Source organism: Vidua chalybeata, chromosome 10 (genome assembly GCF_026979565.1).
Source record: "Vidua chalybeata isolate OUT-0048 chromosome 10, bVidCha1 merged haplotype, whole genome shotgun sequence".
Taxonomy (NCBI): Eukaryota; Metazoa; Chordata; class Aves; order Passeriformes; family Viduidae; genus Vidua; species Vidua chalybeata.
In genome coordinates this window covers 8,090,581-8,109,433 of record NC_071539.1, presented here as the reverse complement: position 1 = coordinate 8,109,433, position 18,853 = coordinate 8,090,581, and the positions used below count along the sequence as shown (strand labels likewise).

The 18,853-nt window shown below is 40.3% G+C and overlaps 1 protein-coding gene across 10 annotated transcripts in view; it reads right to left on the bottom strand.

Moving 5' to 3' along the window:
- The window catches only part of ATP11B (ATPase phospholipid transporting 11B (putative)), a 66,992-nt gene extending 49,325 nt beyond the window's left edge, over positions 1-17,667 (bottom strand). For 4 of the 10 annotated variants that reach the window (XM_053952360.1, XM_053952361.1, XM_053952358.1 and 1 more), the window contains exons 1-3: positions 17,471-17,665; positions 2,341-2,457; positions 1,458-1,547 (exon numbers count right to left, since the gene is read on the bottom strand). In XM_053952360.1, coding sequence (XP_053808335.1) covers positions 1,458-1,547; positions 2,341-2,457; positions 17,471-17,497 — 234 coding nt within the window. In that variant the 5' untranslated portion in view covers positions 17,498-17,665. Of the gene's footprint in view, positions 1-1,457; positions 1,548-2,340; positions 2,458-17,470 lie in introns of all 10 variants that reach the window. The other 6 variants (XM_053952359.1, XM_053952362.1, XM_053952354.1 and 3 more) reach the window with 4 other exon arrangements.
- Positions 17,668-18,853: the final 1,186 nt, after the last annotated feature.

The following is an 18,853-nucleotide window of genomic DNA, read 5'->3' as shown; positions in this document are numbered from 1 at the left end:
CTGTTCTGTTTTCAAGAATGCAGACACATGGACAAGAAGACATTTTCCATACATGTGAGGGCATCCACTTGACACAAACTGAGAGAACAGGATTACACTCAGAACTTAATTCCTGCCCTTAGATCCTTATTTGTTCATTTAGATACTCCTGAAATGCAGTAGTTTTAAAGAACTGTGACACAATGTTGAACTGAAGAGAGAAATCTGCATTAAAAAGAAGTAAAAGCCACGCTGTCCGTGGTTACTTTAATAACATTTATGTTCCATCTTCAGCACGTTCCCATCTTCCTCATGCTACAATATGTTAAACAGCATGAAACATTATAACAGGAATGATACAGTCATTATTCTTAACAGGAAGATGTGATGGACAACACATTTTGTCAGCCTAAGTTAGAACTGTATGACTTTAGTCCAGCACAGGAATTTTCAGCCTAGGGATGTCCTTCTTTTTAAATGTGGAAGAACAAGATCAAGGGACACAGGAGGCAATGGATTAAAAGCTGCAGACCTGGCCCTGATACTGACACCTTACACAACCACAGACAAGTTTTATGAACTCTTCACTATCCCCATTCTTTGTCAAATGAGGTGCCATCTTTTTCATATCCACACTCTAAATGTTGGTTAATCAGTGTGGAGGGCTGTACATGTTCAAATAATTCTATTTTATAATGAAAGAAAAGTTTGTGTACCCCAAAATCTTGTCTCTGCCTCAGATACTAATTAGTCTTTCAAAAGTTACTATCTCTCCTCTGAACCCTTCTCCCACTTACCCTTCATCTATTAAGCCTGCAACAGCTCCCACAGAATTCAGGTACATTACAAAGCTGGAGAAGCAAAGATCATAGAAGATGTACAGTCTGTCCTAATCTACTCATGGGTGTTCTTAATTAAAAGAAATACAGTTGGCTACAAAAGCCACAGCAATATTTCTGACATAAACTGTAATAGTAACAGCACTAACTGCGGTCTTCAGAACTGGCAAACTATTGATTTTAATTGTAACATGTGTGGTCATTTTATTTGAACAAATTGAATTTGAAGATCTTAGAACTGTATCACAATAGTCTGTTGATTACAACCACCTACAGTGAAAATATACAAACATTCAAACACCACCAATGCCCACAAAAACAAGAAGCATATCTGGAATTCCATTACTCCCTTAGAGCTTTAAAGTTGTATTGGAGGCAGACAACTGAATCCCTGTGCTGACTGTGCAATGGACTTTGAAGCTGCACACTTAAATACATTAGCATTCATGAAGATAAAACCTAAGGATAATACTTAAATTTGGACATAATTATTATTTAAAGTTATGTTATTTTCCTAGAGAAACTGGAAATGTGTTCTTTTTATAGACAGAATATATAAGTAGAGAAGTCAAATTCATAAAACAAAAATCAGTGGCAAAATTTACAACAAAAATTGCAATTGAGTATTATTCAACTTACCTGAACCAAAAATATAATGAGAAAATAAAAGTTGGCTACTCTTCTGAACTGTTCAAATAAGTTTTTTGGAACAAAATTCCACACTGTATACTGAAGGGGAAAAAAGGAGAGAGAGATGAATAATTACAACATAATGCACAATTTTTCAGTGCAATTCAGTTCTGCTCCCATTGAATTCTCCTAACGTAAATCTTTTCATTCCCCAGGTCTCCTCCCCCAGACTTTGCTGCTGTACCCAATTTTTGTTCATTTTTTTATTCCTTCTGTTTTAGGTACATCTAGCAGGGAAGCAGGGGTAGCAACTGGATTTCCTCTACAGGCCAAGTTTAAAATGTTTTCCTCCAACCAGGACAGGGGCAGCTGGAGACATTTGGCTGCTTGTGTCCTGGGTAGGAAGAAAGAAATTAATTCCTGCAGCTGTAACATTCCCTCCAACACTACAGCAACAAGGCACATTCCCACCATCAGCTCTATTGATTTCAATCCAAGGACACACCGGGAGGGAATCCACAACTGCAGTCCACTGCTGATTTATTTTATGCAGAGTATTGGCTTTCAATTCAGCTGCTTTAAAAATCCTCATAACCAGCTTCATCCTGCCTTTTAAGTAGTTTGGGCAACACTGGATGAAAAACTACTTTTCTTCAGAAAGCCTGACCAACTTGCTTAATTGCTCTATACTTGAGTTTTGAGGAAAGAAAGGTGAGAGAATGAGACAAACTACTCAAGAAGCATCCCAGCTTTTCCCTCAAAACTGTTCAGAGTTTGTTTCATTTTGAATATTGTATATGCACCACTAGACATAATACAGGCATGCACATCTGCCACACAACTTCTTAAGCAACACATCAAGTGGTTTTGCCATGACAAATTGATTCCTTACCTTGGATGATATGATTCTGTTGTCTGCAAACTTCTGAGGGACATAATGGCCATGCTGGGGAAAACGGTTTGCTATATAAATAGTTCTTGTGTCGCTTTGATGCGGTGGGTCAAAACCCTAGAACATAAAATAAAAAATGAGGTAATCAAGAAAGCTGATTTTATTAACTGCTATTTTGTAAAATTCTGTGGAAAATGACATTCAGATAAAGAAGCAGTTTTCAAAGAGTAAAGAAAATTAGGGTATAAAACTGAAGTCTGCTGTGTCCAGACAATTTTTAAAAACTGTAGTGAAAAAACCCAGAATCTTACTTTTGAGGTTGTGGACTCGTTCTGAAAAGATGAGAGAAAAAGAACCTGTCTCAAGGATAGAGAACACTTGCTAACATGCAAACTTGAAGCCCTGCAAAACTTAAAAAGGAAAAAACAGAAATAATTTACAAAACTCACAGCCGTGCTCACGATAACCCTAATAAAATGGATTATTAAGAAAAATAAAAGCTTAAAACATACAAGCTATACTACTATGCTGTGGTAACTGGATTTTGAAAAGATTCTCACCAGAGAAAAGCCAAAATCATATACATCTGACCAGAGAGCAGTATTTTTCCAAACAGTTTCTATCTCCAAGAACTAACTTTTTGTCTCATTTCAAATGTGATTTCCCGCCATTACCACCAATTCATACATGAATAGTGCAACAATGAAAGCAAACCCATGGGGAAAAAAGAGAAAAAGCATACTCAGAAATATTTATCAATCATTTCCTGCCAAAACAGATGATCTGAGTGAGGTCCCTGCAAATCAAAGCCCTGTTGCAGGTCTAATGGTCAGTGTTTTCATCATCTGCTTCTTCAAGAGGAAGTGGAACACAAGTGTTAAACCTGCAGATGACACCACCCTGGGACTGACTGCAAGAACACCAAGTAAGAGAAAATTTTTGACCAACCAGATGCACAGAACACAAAGAACCAGCACAAAAAAACTGCATCCAGAAAAAGAGAATAAAAGCTTGTAAAGGAATTTTGAAGAAAAAAGTCAAAGGCTATAATAGATCACAGGCTAGACATGAGTCATCCATGTCACCCCACTGAGAAAAAGGCCTTCAGTGCAGAGGAGGCTGGAGGAAGAGTGGGAAGCACAGCTGAAGCACTGCCAACCAACTGGACAGCACCCAGAAGAGTGCAACATGAGCCCCAAGAGATCCTGAAAACATGACATATAACGCAAGGCTGAACAATCGAAAAAGCAAAGAGCAAACAAATTAGAGTCATTTAGCCTGGAGGAGAGGAAACTTGGGATATCCTAGTAAATCTCCTGATACACAGAAGACTGTTCCATTGAGGAAATGGGGGCTTTGAAGGCCAAAGAAGAACAGAAGTAAGCTTATGTTGCAAGTAAGAAAACTTAAGTCTGGGTATTGGAAAGCAAACAAGTTCTTTTGTTGTGGAAAGGAATAATTAAATACCAAAATAAGTCATGAGGAAAGGTTGCAATGTCTGTAACACAAGGGCTCATATCTAGGTCATTCAAGTCTATGTTTAATTGAGCCTTTCCTGGGGCTACGTGACTCACCAGAACCCTTCCTAGCAATAATGCTCTGACCCAGAGAAGCAGGCGATGGCAGAAGACAACCAAACAGCAATAATTCAGATAACAGGCCAAGAAAACTACTAAAGAAAAAGGCAAAAAGCTTTTACACATGAAATAAACTAGCGAAATTAAATTTGGAACTGTTGATTGGGAGTCAATGACTGTGTGCAAAGTGGTGAGTTCCAGCATCAGCATCGCACACATTCCTAATCTTAGAACCAACTTGCAGAGTTTACACAATCTCCTTGCTCTTTGATGCCAAGTGCAAGGACAACTGGTGGTGTCCTTTGCTAGAAAGGGCATTCTCAATTCCACCACTGCAGGTGAGGAAACTGCAGTTGTTTTGCTCCACCTCTGAATGAGGCTCAGAGCTTTATCCATATCAAATAAAAAGTGACACTTCACAGAACTCCAGAAGAAGCTACCTCTGTACCAGCTAACTAGAGAAGATGAACAGTGAGCACATTAAAAAAAATAATGTTTGGTTATACCAACCAATTTTTATGTCAGTTAATCCATTAATATCTCTAACACAGGTCATTAGGTATGTTCACATTCAGGATGGTGTCATTTTAAAGTAAAGGAATAATTAAAAAATCCTTTCAAACATACAAATATTTCTGTTTTGCATCATTACTACAGAAACATTCTGCTTTAGAAAGAAAGAGGTCCAGAATAATGAAGACAGAAAGAAAGGAAGGGGGATTTTTCAAAGAGATTTGAAGGAGAATAAACTTTAGATGGCAAGCAGTAGAAGGCTGGTCTAGTCACATGCTCCAGGGTGAAAACTTGTTTAAAGATAAGAGTGGAGCAGGGAGACAAAAAGTAGATAGGGGAAAGGATGGAAAAAAATGCACAGGATACCAAAAGCAAAATGCAAGGAACTGTTCACAGCTTTAAGAAAAGAAATACAAGCATGAAAGGAAGATGAAAAAAATGTACCTGTTAACTGCTGACATAAAATTTAAAGAGAAGAGTGTTTGTCGCAGAAGCATTTTGGATATCTGGCATTAGTGACACAGTATTTCAATCCAGAAGATGCCACAAATAAAAGTGTTTTTCAAGCAGGAAAAAAGGTGCCTAATTAGTAAGACTTCATGCACAGCTCTCTTCTGCAGCTCAGAAAATGTCTGGCACTCACAAAATGCCAGACATCCTCACTTTGGAAAGTCAGACTCTACAGCCTGAAAAAATTCCACTCTAAATCAAACAGATGTAAAGCAAGGAAAAAAACCACAAAGAGCAAAGAAAACAAGTTGCAATCTTCTTTCTGACAGTGATAAATGCTAACCTGCATGCCACTTGCTGAATGCTATTAAAAGATAAATCAAAGATTACAGAGTGACTAGGATATCACTGAATTTTTTATATGCCCTTTTTAGGCCACTATCTGAGCACCTGAAGGTTGATGAGTTTGATGGCATTTTATGATGAAGAGTAAAGACGTCTGTACAGCTCCAGTCTCACTGCACAAGCACTTCTATTGGAATGAATACCTCTGCTGAAGCAGGCTCAGATGATTAAGAGCAAGAACTTTACTTCCCAAATAACTCAGAATCTTAGGCCATACAAGTTTACAGGTGCAGTTGTGGAGCTAAAACAGCTTAAATTTGCAGTCTATAGAGATTTAATTCTGTTTTGTTGACATGTGCCATGGAGAAGGCACAGAAGCTGTGCAGTCAGCAGATCACAGTGCACACGCAAGGCAGGCCAGGGACAAAAACCCCTCAGTTGTCAGAGCTGCAGTTGGAAAAGGACACATCCCTGACAACCTCAGTGACTGACTGCAGTCACAGCAGGAAGTGAGTGTCAGAGCTGGGAACAAAACCCAGATTTCCTAGGTTTTACGACTATAACTATTAAAAATCACTTGAAATTAGCCAACAACCCTGCCATCTCATAATTAGCTGATGAGACCACAACTAAGAAGATCTTCCAGAGAAATTTTAATTACACATCTCTGCAAGGCATTGAACTTCACTGTTCAGGAGCTGTAATATCTTTAACTCTTCTCCAACTATGGGGCTGGTCACAGAGCCTGCTCCTGACACTAAACTGATTCATAGTCCAAATTTCTGCCCAGCAAGGGATTTTCCACAGTGACCCTGTGCAGCCAGCAAAGCGGTGCAGAAAACACACTGTTTCCTAATTTCACTTAATAGACAGTTCTCTCTCTTTCTAACGTCATTCTCCAACTCAGCTGCAGAAGTAGGGTAACATGCCCTTGTCAAAGGATTTCTGCAGCTAAAGAGCATGAGCAGAGAAACCCTAAATTAGAGTCTTGCAAAATGATTAAGTTGTCACCAATCTCTTCCAAAAAAAGTTAGTTTTCCTGCAGTTATCTAGTGAAGTGATTTCTATACAAGTGCACAGCTTACTGACTTCATAACAAATAATGCTGAATATATTACAAGACCTGGTATTTAAGGCTTCTTGATCAGGTATATTACAGGCATATATATTATATGAATCCCCTTTAAATAAAATTTGACCATAAGATGAAGCGACCTGATTTTTCTCCCCTTCATGTTGCAAATTAAATCTAGATTTATTGGCTAAAGTTCAGTTCTTCAGACGATTTACCAACACAAACCAGGCCAACCTTGGAATACAGCTCTCATTTAATCTTTGCTACACACTTCCCCAGCAGTTTTGCACCCAGATGAACTTAATACTTTGGTTTTGAAAACAGCCTAAAAGCATGCCACTTGTATACAGTACACAGATACTCTAGTCAAGCGAATTTATAAAGCACAAATGAAAATAACCTTTAAAAAAAGAAAAAGAAAGAAGTGAGTCATAGTTTTCATTTCTTATAAATTTGAATGACTGTAAGCAAAGTCCAAGTAATTTTTATTAAACTTCTTCAGCAGTGTTTTTATTACTGTTCTAAAAGTTAGACAAAGATATTCTCTGTGCAGTAACTTAGGCTCCTTTAAAACAGCACAGAAAACATATCCTGGGGAACTGAGGAGAAGTATTTGACTGCAATTTTATGCAATTTATTTCATGAAAGCCATGGGATTCAACAGCCACCCTCAAACAACTCTTTCCTACATTTTGTCTGCATCTCAATCACTGTACTTGGAGAACTGCCCACTGGCCATCAAGTAAGGAAAAGTGATCCATCCATTTTCCCACTTTGGTTTGTGTTTATGGTTTTGTCTCGGGGTTTTTTTTTCCCAGCTTTTTTAATATGTCATTATTAAAAAATCCTTTGTTGTCTGTTGTCTGTTCATACAATAAAAAGCTTCCCCGCAAAAGAAGAGTTTTGCACTGCTGCTGAGGAAGCCCTAATAACACCTGTAACAAACTAGGCAACCACACAGGAAGCAAATGAGGATCAGAACTACAAAAAAGACCCTCCCAACACCTTCAAGTGCAAAGGAAGAAAAGAAAAAAATGCTTTTGTACTCAACCTGTTGCTGTAACATACACATCTACTGCAAGACTCTTAACACTTCAATGCCACTATTAAGGTATGGCAGTGTGCACCAACGCCCTCCCCACACACTCTACAGCACTGTTAGGTGAGACAGCAGAAATCCACAGATCTTTCAGCAAGGATTACTGACATGAGACCGGCAAACAACACATCAATTTCATTATCCAGCTTTGCAATAAGTGCATTGATAATCACAAACCATCTGCCAGGCTGTTTTTGCTGATGACTTGCATAAACTTAGTATATTTTAATATCATTTCCCAGGGTTTCTCATTCATTACTCACAGCTTTTACAGAGAGGGAAGAAAATCCAAACTTATATTTGCCAAAAGAACTTCTGCTATGTGACCACTGAAAAGTGAAAGGGGTTTGAAAGAAGGAAGTCTTGTTCAGAGCCTCTTCCTCCTTTAAAAACCCACACTGAACACAACAGACAAAAGCAGCAGTTCCCCTAAAACCTTTCTGAATATCACATATTACTTAATAAAACTAATAAACTGAAGAAAACTTGGTCTCAGAAACCCTTTCTCCTAGTGACTTGAAGTGACTTGACTGATCATGGCTGCAGAAGCAGAACACCACATTTCCTGGCAGACAGCCCAAAGGTCTGCTATTACACTGCTGTCAAGATATATTTTGATTAAAGGTGTTTTGAGGAAATGGATTTTCTTGCTTTGGATTTTCTTCTGAATATACATAGAATACTTTTCCCTCTGTCAGATAAGATGATCTATTCACACTCCATGCCCATTTTCAGAAGTCTGTGTAAATTTGTACTCCATACAGTCAGCCAATAATTCTTTCAGTCATGTAACTGGGCAGCAGTCAAACTGAATTTGCCTTATCAAAGGTTAGCATGAAGGAAGAAACAGCCTCTCACAGCAATTTTAAACACTGCTCTAACAACTAAAATAGTGAATCAGCTGAAGCACCCTGATGTGTACACAGTGCCATGCAATTTGTACCTCCCCTTTTAAATACCACTGCAGTAAAGAAATAAAACTACTTAAAGTCATGCACTATTTGTGCAACTTCCTCTTCCCTCTTACTGTATCTACAGCTGTTTAAAATATCTGATAATAAATCATGTTGTAACCTCCTAAAAGACCTATAACCAGATTACATTCTTTTGTGAAAACACACCCTCTAGGTAACAAGGCCTGCAAAATCATGAGGCAATAACTATTCCTTTCACAAAGTTAAAATACGCCTAGTACTGCAGCAAGAGAAGTTGTACTGGTGCTCACCCCAAAGTCCTGCTCACACAAGCTCAAGTTGTTCTTATTTTACCTATTATTTTGTCAAGATGCCCACCAAAAATAACGTGGAAAAATCCCTACTTAAAATTTAAAAAAAAAAAAATCACCTATCTTCTCTTTATTTATCTGCAAACCCAACAAGCAAGTTAAGCTGGGCTCATTCACTGCTAGCATACTGCCCTGTGCCAGTTTCTCTGCTCAGGTCACTGATGCCAGACTGGGCTTGTAATATCAATAAAATCAGAAAGGAAAAATGAGCTGAACAGGCAAGTTAAGCTTTCTAACACAGCACTCTCAAAGGCTGCTATGGCATGTCCAGTTCCTGTTAGCAGCAAAGGATTTGAACAGAGATTCAGGTAAATTGTTTAATTCAAAAATAGTCCAACTTGCATCAATGAAAGAAATGACTTTCTTATCCTCCCCTAAAATCCAAATCACAGTATTTATAAAGCATAATCCATTTTGGACTTCATATGATAATACAAACCTAAGACCTTGTAATAGCTGCTCCTTCATGACTGTCTTCAACAAGAATGCCAAGATTCATTTTATTAATCCAGTATCCAAAGAGGGCCTACACAAAAGCCAGGGAGGGGCTGTTTACAAGTTCATGTAGTGATATGACAAAGGGGAACGGCTTTAAACTCAGAGAGGGCAGATTTGAATTAGATATAAGTAAGAAATTCTTCATTGTGAGGGTGCAGAGGCCCTAGGTGCAGAGGCACAGGTTGCCCAGAGAACCCATGGCTGCTCCATTCCTCGAAATGTTCAAGGCCAGGTTGGATGGGGCTTTTCCTCTTGTCTCAAAGTGCTTAACCAGCCAAATGCCTGTAATGCATTCCTTGTCCATTGCTTTATTTTAGGATGCTTCCTGTCAGACACACAGATCATCAATAACTTCTGCTCAGATGCTTTTTGGAAGAGAAGAGACTCTACAATAAATTGTCTTCAGCTCCAATGAAGGAAGAATCTTAGTTAACATTCAGGTTCTAAGAAGCAAGCCTCAATCCCAAAGGCAGGGCTAGTGGCTCCCCAGTTACATTTCAAAGCCAGTCAGTGTGCTCTAATTTTCTCTTCTTTGAAAAAAATGCTTTATGTAAAGTCCAAGAAGTTGAAGAGACATTGAGGCTTGACAGTATCTGTAGTCCAAAATGCCAAATGTGGTCTTTTGCCACAAGCTCCCAAAGCAGCCCACTGCTCTAACATGGAAATGAAGATGCCTTTGCAGTTCCAACTACACAGTTCTAATTTCAGAACTGAAAGTTTTCCTCTGTGGGCTCCAGCAATTAGTTTTCTTTATCTGCAATATCATCTTCCTGTCAGGCATGTACAAAAGGAGAGTAGGCAAGATTTTTAAAGCTGAAGGGTGACTTCAGACACCCATCAGGAGACAACTACAGGGCATCACATTTCATAAAATAAGAATTGAGTGCTCAAAAATCACAAGCCACTTTTTCAGAAGACTTCTCAAACTACACTGAACATGTAAAGTGCTACAATTCTGCAATAATCAACCACAGAAACAGCAGCTACTAAACAGGCCACACTAAGAAATACAGAACCAACGCAAGAAATGAAACATTTAACACACAAATCTTTCACATACCTCTAATGGCCATAGGATGGATCTCAGAAAAAGAACCCCCCAAGTGCATCCTTTCTGTACATTCCCTGCATTTGTTAAACAGGTTTATAGGAGACTTTCAATATTAAGTAAAGCATTCAAATCTGTGACAGGCTATGAACTTTCCCTTAAGGCTAGAAAGCAGCTCACATTTTGTAGACAGCAATTTCACCATAAAAAAATTACATTTCTCAAGTCCATGACAGGAAAAATACAGAGCAATCACACATTCCTTCACGTACTGGCATACTAAATACACTATTATCTTAAAATGAAATGCTGTTTACCCTCTGCTTTGAGGAATCATTTATAAAAGTATTTTACACAAGCATGAAGGGCTCCTGTTCTGGACTACTCATACAACCATTATTGAAAACCCTTGTTTTCAATATTTAGATTTGTTCTAGTAGGCAATAGCTATTTATGCCAATCAGCTCCTGCACTGAGAGTCTAATTCATATTTTCTTTCACCATGGAAGAAAAAAAAAAACCAAAAAAACAACAAACCCTTTCCAAAAGTATCTTCCCCCAAAATCACCATTAAATAATAAATTTTAAGGCTTTTTCAAAATGTGTGCCAAAACTATACTGACAATTGCTGACAGTGGCTGCTCAATAAATTTCACAGGAAGAGAATTTAGTTCATTGCTGGAACTGTCTAGCTCTTCTTTTAACACGCTTTGAAAAAGCCTGCTCTGTAAAACATTACAGTTTTGAGTCTACTGCATCCACCCAATAGCATTTTTAGTTCTAATTCCATTTCAAACACGATTTATGATTTAAGTGTCATTTTAATGCCCTGCTTTCAGACATGTGTACAGACTCTTCTATCCTTAAAGCTTGCTAAATCTTAAGCTTCCTTTCCATTTTGTTGCAATTCTCTTTCTAAACAGAAATGTAAATACCTACAAAAATGTGCACAGCCACACAAAATAGCACAAAAATGTGCAAAGGAGTAACAAAATGCAGCAACAGATGACAATATGTATTTTGGGGGATAAACCATTTAAAACCTCTTCCTCTAGTAAAACATTTCAGGATAAAAACAACCAGTTTGCCTTTTGTCTGCATCATTATCTCTCTTCCCATTTACAGAAAAGTTCTCCTTTCCCAGACTTATTTTTACTCAAAGTAAACAAGGAAAAAAAATCCTCTTAAGTCACTGCATGTGGAGGCCAAGGAATTGCAGGCGTTTGTTTTTTAAATCACAGTGTAGTTCTCAGTCCTACTTTCTATCTTTCTACCGTGGTCTGTACTAATGCTAAGTGGTTTTCTCAACAGCAGGTGAAAAGAGGTTGAAAAAAGTCTAGCTGCAAATATGTCACCTGTGTTTTGCTAGAAGATATGACCTTGCATTTACAGAGACATTTTGTCATATCTATTTTGCGGCAGTTTCTTATCTGCTTGCTTAACAAACAGATTTTGTGATAGAAATTGAAGGATTTTTTTGAGAAGTAAAACTTTTTCCTGGTGACATAATTACAAAAACAGTCATAACTACTGAGCACATCACAATACAGTCAAGAAAAAGCAAGAGCAGATAGTCAGTGAAAGTCACAAGTCATGACGCTTTTAATGAAATTTAAACACATTGTTGTATTTTTCTTTTATAACTTCTCTCTCTCCATCCCAGAGGAAAGCAAACGTCAGTTTTAATGAAGTCAGCCAACCCATTTAAAATTAGAAAAACAAATACCAATGATATTCAAAACACATGTTGAACGTTACTAAATCCAGCACGTATCTACTTGCCTTAGATTACAAATTTTACCTTCCACTGAGAGTACAGAAACAATCTCTGAGCAGTAAACAGAGCCTTTCACCCATCCCACTAGATACTCCCTATTGACCAGAACACAAATAGTTTTTGCTCATTGTTAACAAAATTCTATTTTTCTCCCTCTTCTCCCTTAATCACATAAAAACCATAAACAGACAAAAGTTAAGGGAGGATGCTGCACTATTCCATTAGTGCAGGAATATCATACAGTCAATTAAACAATTATTATTGAGTGATAAGTGGAAATTTGGCACAACAAAAATTTGCTGTTTAAAAAGCTCATGGATAGGAGAAAAAAACAGGATGGGACAAGATACAGGTCAAATACCCAAGTTTCACAGCAAGGCAGCACATCAGACAACACTGATCTTCCCATTTTAAAAACAGTCTTAGAAAGAATCAGGGTCAGGACTCGTTTGATTATGTTTTGGTATGCAATTCTTAGATTGAGAGTTTAATTTTCATGAGGTAAGACTTACGAATTACACACAGGACACAAGGGATGTCTCCATTTGGAGCTGACAGCTGGCTGAAGACAGGGCCAGGTTCTGCACGCTTTGGAACACAGTGTGCTGCAAATGTATCAGCCCTCAGCAGCCACAGAATACAAAGAAAAAATAAGGTTAAAAGACCCAAACACATGGGAGCACTAGTCCAGCAGATCAAAGAATATCTCTAGCAAAAAAAGGATGGCCACATTTGCTCCTCTGCTAAGTTACAGGAGAGGAGTCCTTGACCTCCGGCTCTCAAACTACTCCAGCAAAGCAATGCAACCTTTGGGCTGTTCCAACACGCACCTCGCTGACCCCTCAGTGATAATTCAGAAGGTATTAACTGTGCAGTCTGAACCCCAGGAACTCTTCTGAGCAAATATGCATTTATTTTTCTAGCAAAAAATAACAAACAGTTGGTTAGTTTTAGCCAGAAAGGGGAAGAGGCTTCATTGACAAATAAGAGGGGGGAAATTGTACTCCAGAATAGCAAAGTGATTTCAGAAGCTAGATTCTCAGTTATTGGATTAGTTTGAAGTACTTCTGGCATTCAGAAAACAGAATGAATTTTGTGGGGGGGAAGGGAAGTAACTGTATTCCGTAAAATGATTAAGTGAAAATAATACACACTTGTCAGTGCAAACAATGAAATAAATGCTGTCCACCTTGTTCAGAATGCCATTAACTGCAAGGTATTACAAAATACCATCTGTCCTCTCAGAACATCTGAACAGTAACCAGTATCTGAAAGGAAAAAAAACCATCCCAGATATACAATCCTCTAGTGTTAATCTATTTGAGGACATTCCCTTATTAGTAGAAATTTTTCATTAGAACAGATTAGAAGATGAACACTCCTACAGATACTGTGCTGGCTGTGGAGGGTGTGAGGTGTGACAGGCACTACCTACACAGAACAGTCAAAAACATTCCCTGTGATCACCCCTCAATGCAGCCTATAGAGAACTTCTGGACTTGAAAAACTCCTGACATCCCTCCCAGTCTGAACTTTCTTATAAACACAAAATAAATAAAATAGCCTGGTAACTAGGTTTTTCAGTTAGTCTATAGATTTTATCTTTGATTTACAGTTAAATAAGAAAGCTGCATTTGCCCAAACACCCAGCTCTCCACAGCATTAAAGCTGTTGTGCACTACAGCATTCAGGTCCTTAAATTGCAAAGATACTCTGCCAAATCCAGAACACTTGTCTTGAACTGTCATTAATAAAAAAGGGACCAGGCAGGCAACTCTTAGGTTTTGTCCATGCAGTATCCTTTGTACTTTACTGAGCTGTTAGACAACAGCTCAAAGTCCTCATAACAGCAATAGAAGAGAAATCCTGAATCCCTTCTCCAATCAGCAGAACTAATAATTTAAAATTATGCAGCTAAAATTATACATACAAGGGTATTCTACCACAATTTTCAGAGGCCTCCTTGCCAGAGAACTGAAGGTGTCAGTACATTCTGTTAATAGCACTGCAACAGCACTGCATGTGCACTGTCAGAGAGCAGCACAGCCCAAACACTGCCATAAACCCACCAAAGGAGAAATGGAACAGAAAGTCCCTGGGTGTTACAATTGTCACTGTACTCTCCTTTTGTGTTGGTACTGCACAAACTCGACCGTGGGAGCCACAACAGCACTTGGTACACAGATTCGTCATGAGGTCAAACCCATCATATCTGGAAAAGCAAATAAAACATACTTTGCTGTTCCTGAATATTAATGATGCTTCTATCAACTGTTGTTTATCCGGCTGCTTTTTTCAAGCAGAGTTGGCTGTGCTTTTGGTGTTATGCAACCCTCCAAATCTACATGCCTACTGCTCTCTGAGATCTCAAGGTAACAGAGCTGGAACCCAGACGTCCCTCCTGCCCAAAGCTTGCCTTTGTCATGGCATTTCACTCAAAGCCATGAATTGTAACTCCATTTGGCTCTAGATTTTTTCATTACTAAAACCCAAGTACTTCCAACTATTAACTAAATACTCTAACATCACATTAACAAGGAAGTTAATGACTTACTATGCAGCCCATTTAGCATGAGGCAGCATCAGATGGAGAAAAACTGAAAAACTGTCTTTGCAGGTTGGTGTGAATTGTTTCAGAGCAAGAAAACCAGACTGAAGGCCAAGATACCAAACAACCTGATGATCTGTGCCACATAGGCACTGAAGGCTATACTACTGTCATCAATTTCTTAGATACAACAAATCACTAAAAAACATCTAACACCTCAGTTAAAAAACTGTTATGGACTTGTAAGATGATAATAAGGATGAATGAAGTCTTACATTCTCAGCATGTCTCTTCAGATGACTGTTCATGCCTTTCTATCCCTTTCTGTAGCTCTACAGGCATGCACTGGACTTCAGAGAAAGCACAGCAAAGCCACCACTTTCAAAACATAGCTAAAATAATCTGAATTCCATACCAGGTCCTCTCATTACTTTAAGTTCACCTGCTTCATTCTCCCCTCATCTTAACAATGCAAGTTCTCAAACCCATACACACTCCTGAACATTCAGTATACGAAATACTGTTCTCTTAAGCAAACAAGAAGTTGCAAAACAATTCATTGGTTTCATACAGAGAGTACTTAAAAACTACCTCAAAGCACCTTCAGCAAAGTACCAGTCCCTCCCCCTTTCCCCAATCCCTTACTACTTTTCCAGCACTTCTGCACACCAACTTTTTTCTTTTGTATTACTACAACATCCCACTCACATCACTCCCACGCATTTGCCTAACTCCAACCCTCCTGTAAGGATGAGGACCCTTTTTTAAAACCCGCTGCCACATCAAGCACAGGTACAAACGCACGCTCCAAAGGCATCCAAACCCACACATTCCTCTCTTCTCCCCTCAGACACAGATTTTGGCACCTTTTGATTTGATTATTTCTGTCACCCCACTCTTCCCACTCATTCTGGTTATTTTGTCAGCATCCTTCCCCATGTTTTTAGCCCTCTGACATTCTTTCAAACCTAAACATCACAGCCATGTGGAGAAGCAAACATATGGTGGGATCTATGTTAAAACAGCAATTACACACAGGGATGAGTTGTCTGAGTGTCTTTAGGAAGAAACATGCAGAGTGATACCTATCTTAGGCCATTTTTCATCTTCATGAGCAGTGAAACAACCAAGCCATTAACATCTGTGACGTCTACAGGAAAAAACCCACAAAACACGTATCATTGCAATAATTTTTTCTCATCAGTACTATATTTATATGTCTGCCAAGAGTCTTCAATTGTTATTGTCCTGCTTTTCTACTACACTAATTCTTTTCTTCCTTGTCCAAACTAGTGCAAGTTTTAAGCAGTTATTTTCTACCAGTTTCCTTTAAGAAGCACTAAAACCTCCTAGTGCCAAGTTTATTGCTCATCCTGTTATTACACTAATGTTTTACTTTCTATTAAGGGCAAACAGATTTCTGGAAAGCTGGCCAGTGTACTACTTGCAGTGAAAAAAGCAACCATGTTTGATACGTGAGTTGCTAGCACTGATACAGCTCTAATCTGAACTCTAAGGAAGACAGCATAATGCTGCTTTAAAAACCACACACACAAACCTCAAGACACCTTCAAGTGGAAAAAATGACAGCTATGTTACACCATTTTTTTTTTCTAAAAAACATGTGTACAACTGTAACAGAACAGAAGAGTGCGGTCAGATCTCAAACAGAGCAATTAATTTCCAGGTCAGTAATCCTTGGTGTCAGACCAAACTACTGAGCACTGTCAAGCAGGCTCTGAGACCATCACCACAAGCTCTCTGCCTCAGACACAGAACTGGGAAAATCTATGGGCCATGGGAAACGAGGTCAGGGAAGAACAGGAGGAAAAAAGAAAACACAACAATTTTTATCTTTTGCTTAAAAGTGATGCAACAAATTAAGCAAATCATTAGTGAGACAGAAGCTTTAACAAATCAAAATCTGAAAACCTAACTAATGTAAGCTCTTGCACTAACCTGGACAACATCCGTGACACAAAGTAACCCCAAAGAATGGAAGAAGTTATTTTACAAATGCATCATTTAGAAAGAATTTCTCCCTTAGAGAAAATGCAAGTAGGATAATGCTGGTCGGGGCAGGAAGCCGGCCAATACTTCAAATCAAAACAGTAAAACTCGATGTACTTCCCTTACAGTGCTACAGCAGCACAGACGTGACAGCTACGGCCGCCTGCTTTCCCCTGCTCGCTCTAACCCAGCACAGCAAGCAGCGCCCGTGTGGGGGGACAGGCACCCTCACTGCTGCCTTTTCCACGCGGTTTCCCCCGCCAAAAGCATTTCACGGATGTTTTCCTTGCATTTCTTTAACTTTCAAATCCTCAGCACGCAGCGGCTGCAAAGCGCTCAAGTACGGGGAAATATTTGAGAGACACACGTCGGGTGAAAAAGCCTTAAAACATTTCGCAATGGGAAGGAGGAAGAAGCTGCGAAACTCTGAAGTGTCGGTCCAGGGGAAAAGGCACCGTCATTTCTCCGGGAAGTTTGGGGAGCCCTTCCCAACGGGAGCCGCACGAAAGGTAACGCGCTGTCCTCTGTGCCAAGGGGGTTTCGAGGAAAAAAAAAAAACACCCACAAAAAAAAAAAAAAAAAAACAAAAAAAAAAAAAACCACAAAAAAAACACAAAAAAACAAAAAAACAAAAACCAAAACAACCAAAGGCCAAAAGACCGAAACACCCCAAACCCTCGGATACGGGTTAAAAATAAAACTAAAAACCCCGCCAATAACGATCCAAGTGCAGCCTGCGGGTCTCCCCAGCCCCTGCGGGGGGAAGGACTTTCCTCTCTCCCGCACCCCGGCCCTGCTCCCCCTCGCTTTCTCCGCGGACCCGCGGCCCGGGCGGCGCCGTCGGGACGGGGCCGAGCCGAGAGCCCGCCCGGCCCGTGGCGCGGAGGTTGCAGGGAGGCACCTACCAGCTGCTGCCGGACCCAGCGCAGCATCCCCGGCGGCGCGGGTCGCGGCCCCCGCGGCGGGGCTCCCTCGGCAGTGCCGCGCCCTCCCTCCGCTATCGCCGCCGCCTCAGGCGAGCCGCCCGCCGCGGCTGCTCCCCATGGCGCGGGGCCCACGCCGAGTCAGGAGCGGCACAGCCCCGCCGGCGCCCCGAGCCGCGGCTGCCGCCGCCATCACAGCACGGCCGCTGACACTCGGCGGCTGCGGCCGCCCCGGGAAGTGACGTGGCGGGGCGGGGAGAGGGGCCGGTGTGAACGACGGAGCCGTGATGGGGGACCTGCTGTGACCTGCCCCGAGCTGGGCTGCCGTGGTCCGGCCGCTCCGCCGCCCTGAGGTGCGGCTTCTCGGGCGCAAGAGCCTTGCGTGCGCCCGAGTGATCCTCGGGCAAAATTCCAGCTCCTCAGACGGGCTCCGGCCGCAGCCCGTGAGGGCTCAGCGCCCTCAGCCCTCTGATGGCGCCCTGTTCTACCCAAGGGAAGCTACTTCGCAACTTGACTGTTTTATCTTTCTTTTCTTTGGAAAAAATGCAAAGCGTACACATGTTGGAATAAAGACTTTGAAAAGAGAGCAGATAACCAATGAGTTAAAGCACAAGTGCACAGTGTGTGGGTCTCCCGAAGCAGGGAACAGGTGCTGGATGATCTGGCGCTCTGCTGCTGACAGCATTGTTAAAATCGGGTGTAGAAACGTGCTGCTGGCAGGCAGTGATCTCTCTGAAATCTTCCACTGGAAGATATCTTCCCACCTGGACGCGTTCCTGTGTCACCTGCTCTGGGGTTGGGCTGGGTGATCTCCAGAGATCCCTCCCAACATCGACAAATCTGAGATTTTGCTCTGAAAACAGATGTTGCTTATCGAAACAAAACAGTGTTCAGCGCCAAACATGGGACACACCTATACAAGTCTGCAGCTTCTGCGCCTGTGTGACTAAGAACTAAAGGAGATTATTTTAAGCAGTAAAGACCTGGGCATTTGTGACCAAATACAATTGTCCCTGAAGTCGGTGACAATTTTGACACTGAATTAAAGAGAAGTATTCCTGTCAGTGAAGAGCGCTGTTCCTGCAGCTCCCATTTGTTCCCAGGGAATTAGGACTTTTAGCAACAAATCATAATCCTATCTGCTATAGTATTTAGTGTTCATATAGAAATTTAGAACGTAATTCAGGATTTAAGATGGATGATCTAATGTCTGAGCAACAGAATCTTGTGGAGAATGCTGTGGTTTAAGCATCTGCATTTAATTAGAAAAATAACGTTTAAACAGTGGGAATAAAACTATTTTTATCAGGCACTTAGGAAAGTTCATGTTAGCAAAACTTGGTATTAAATGCTAGGCATTATTTC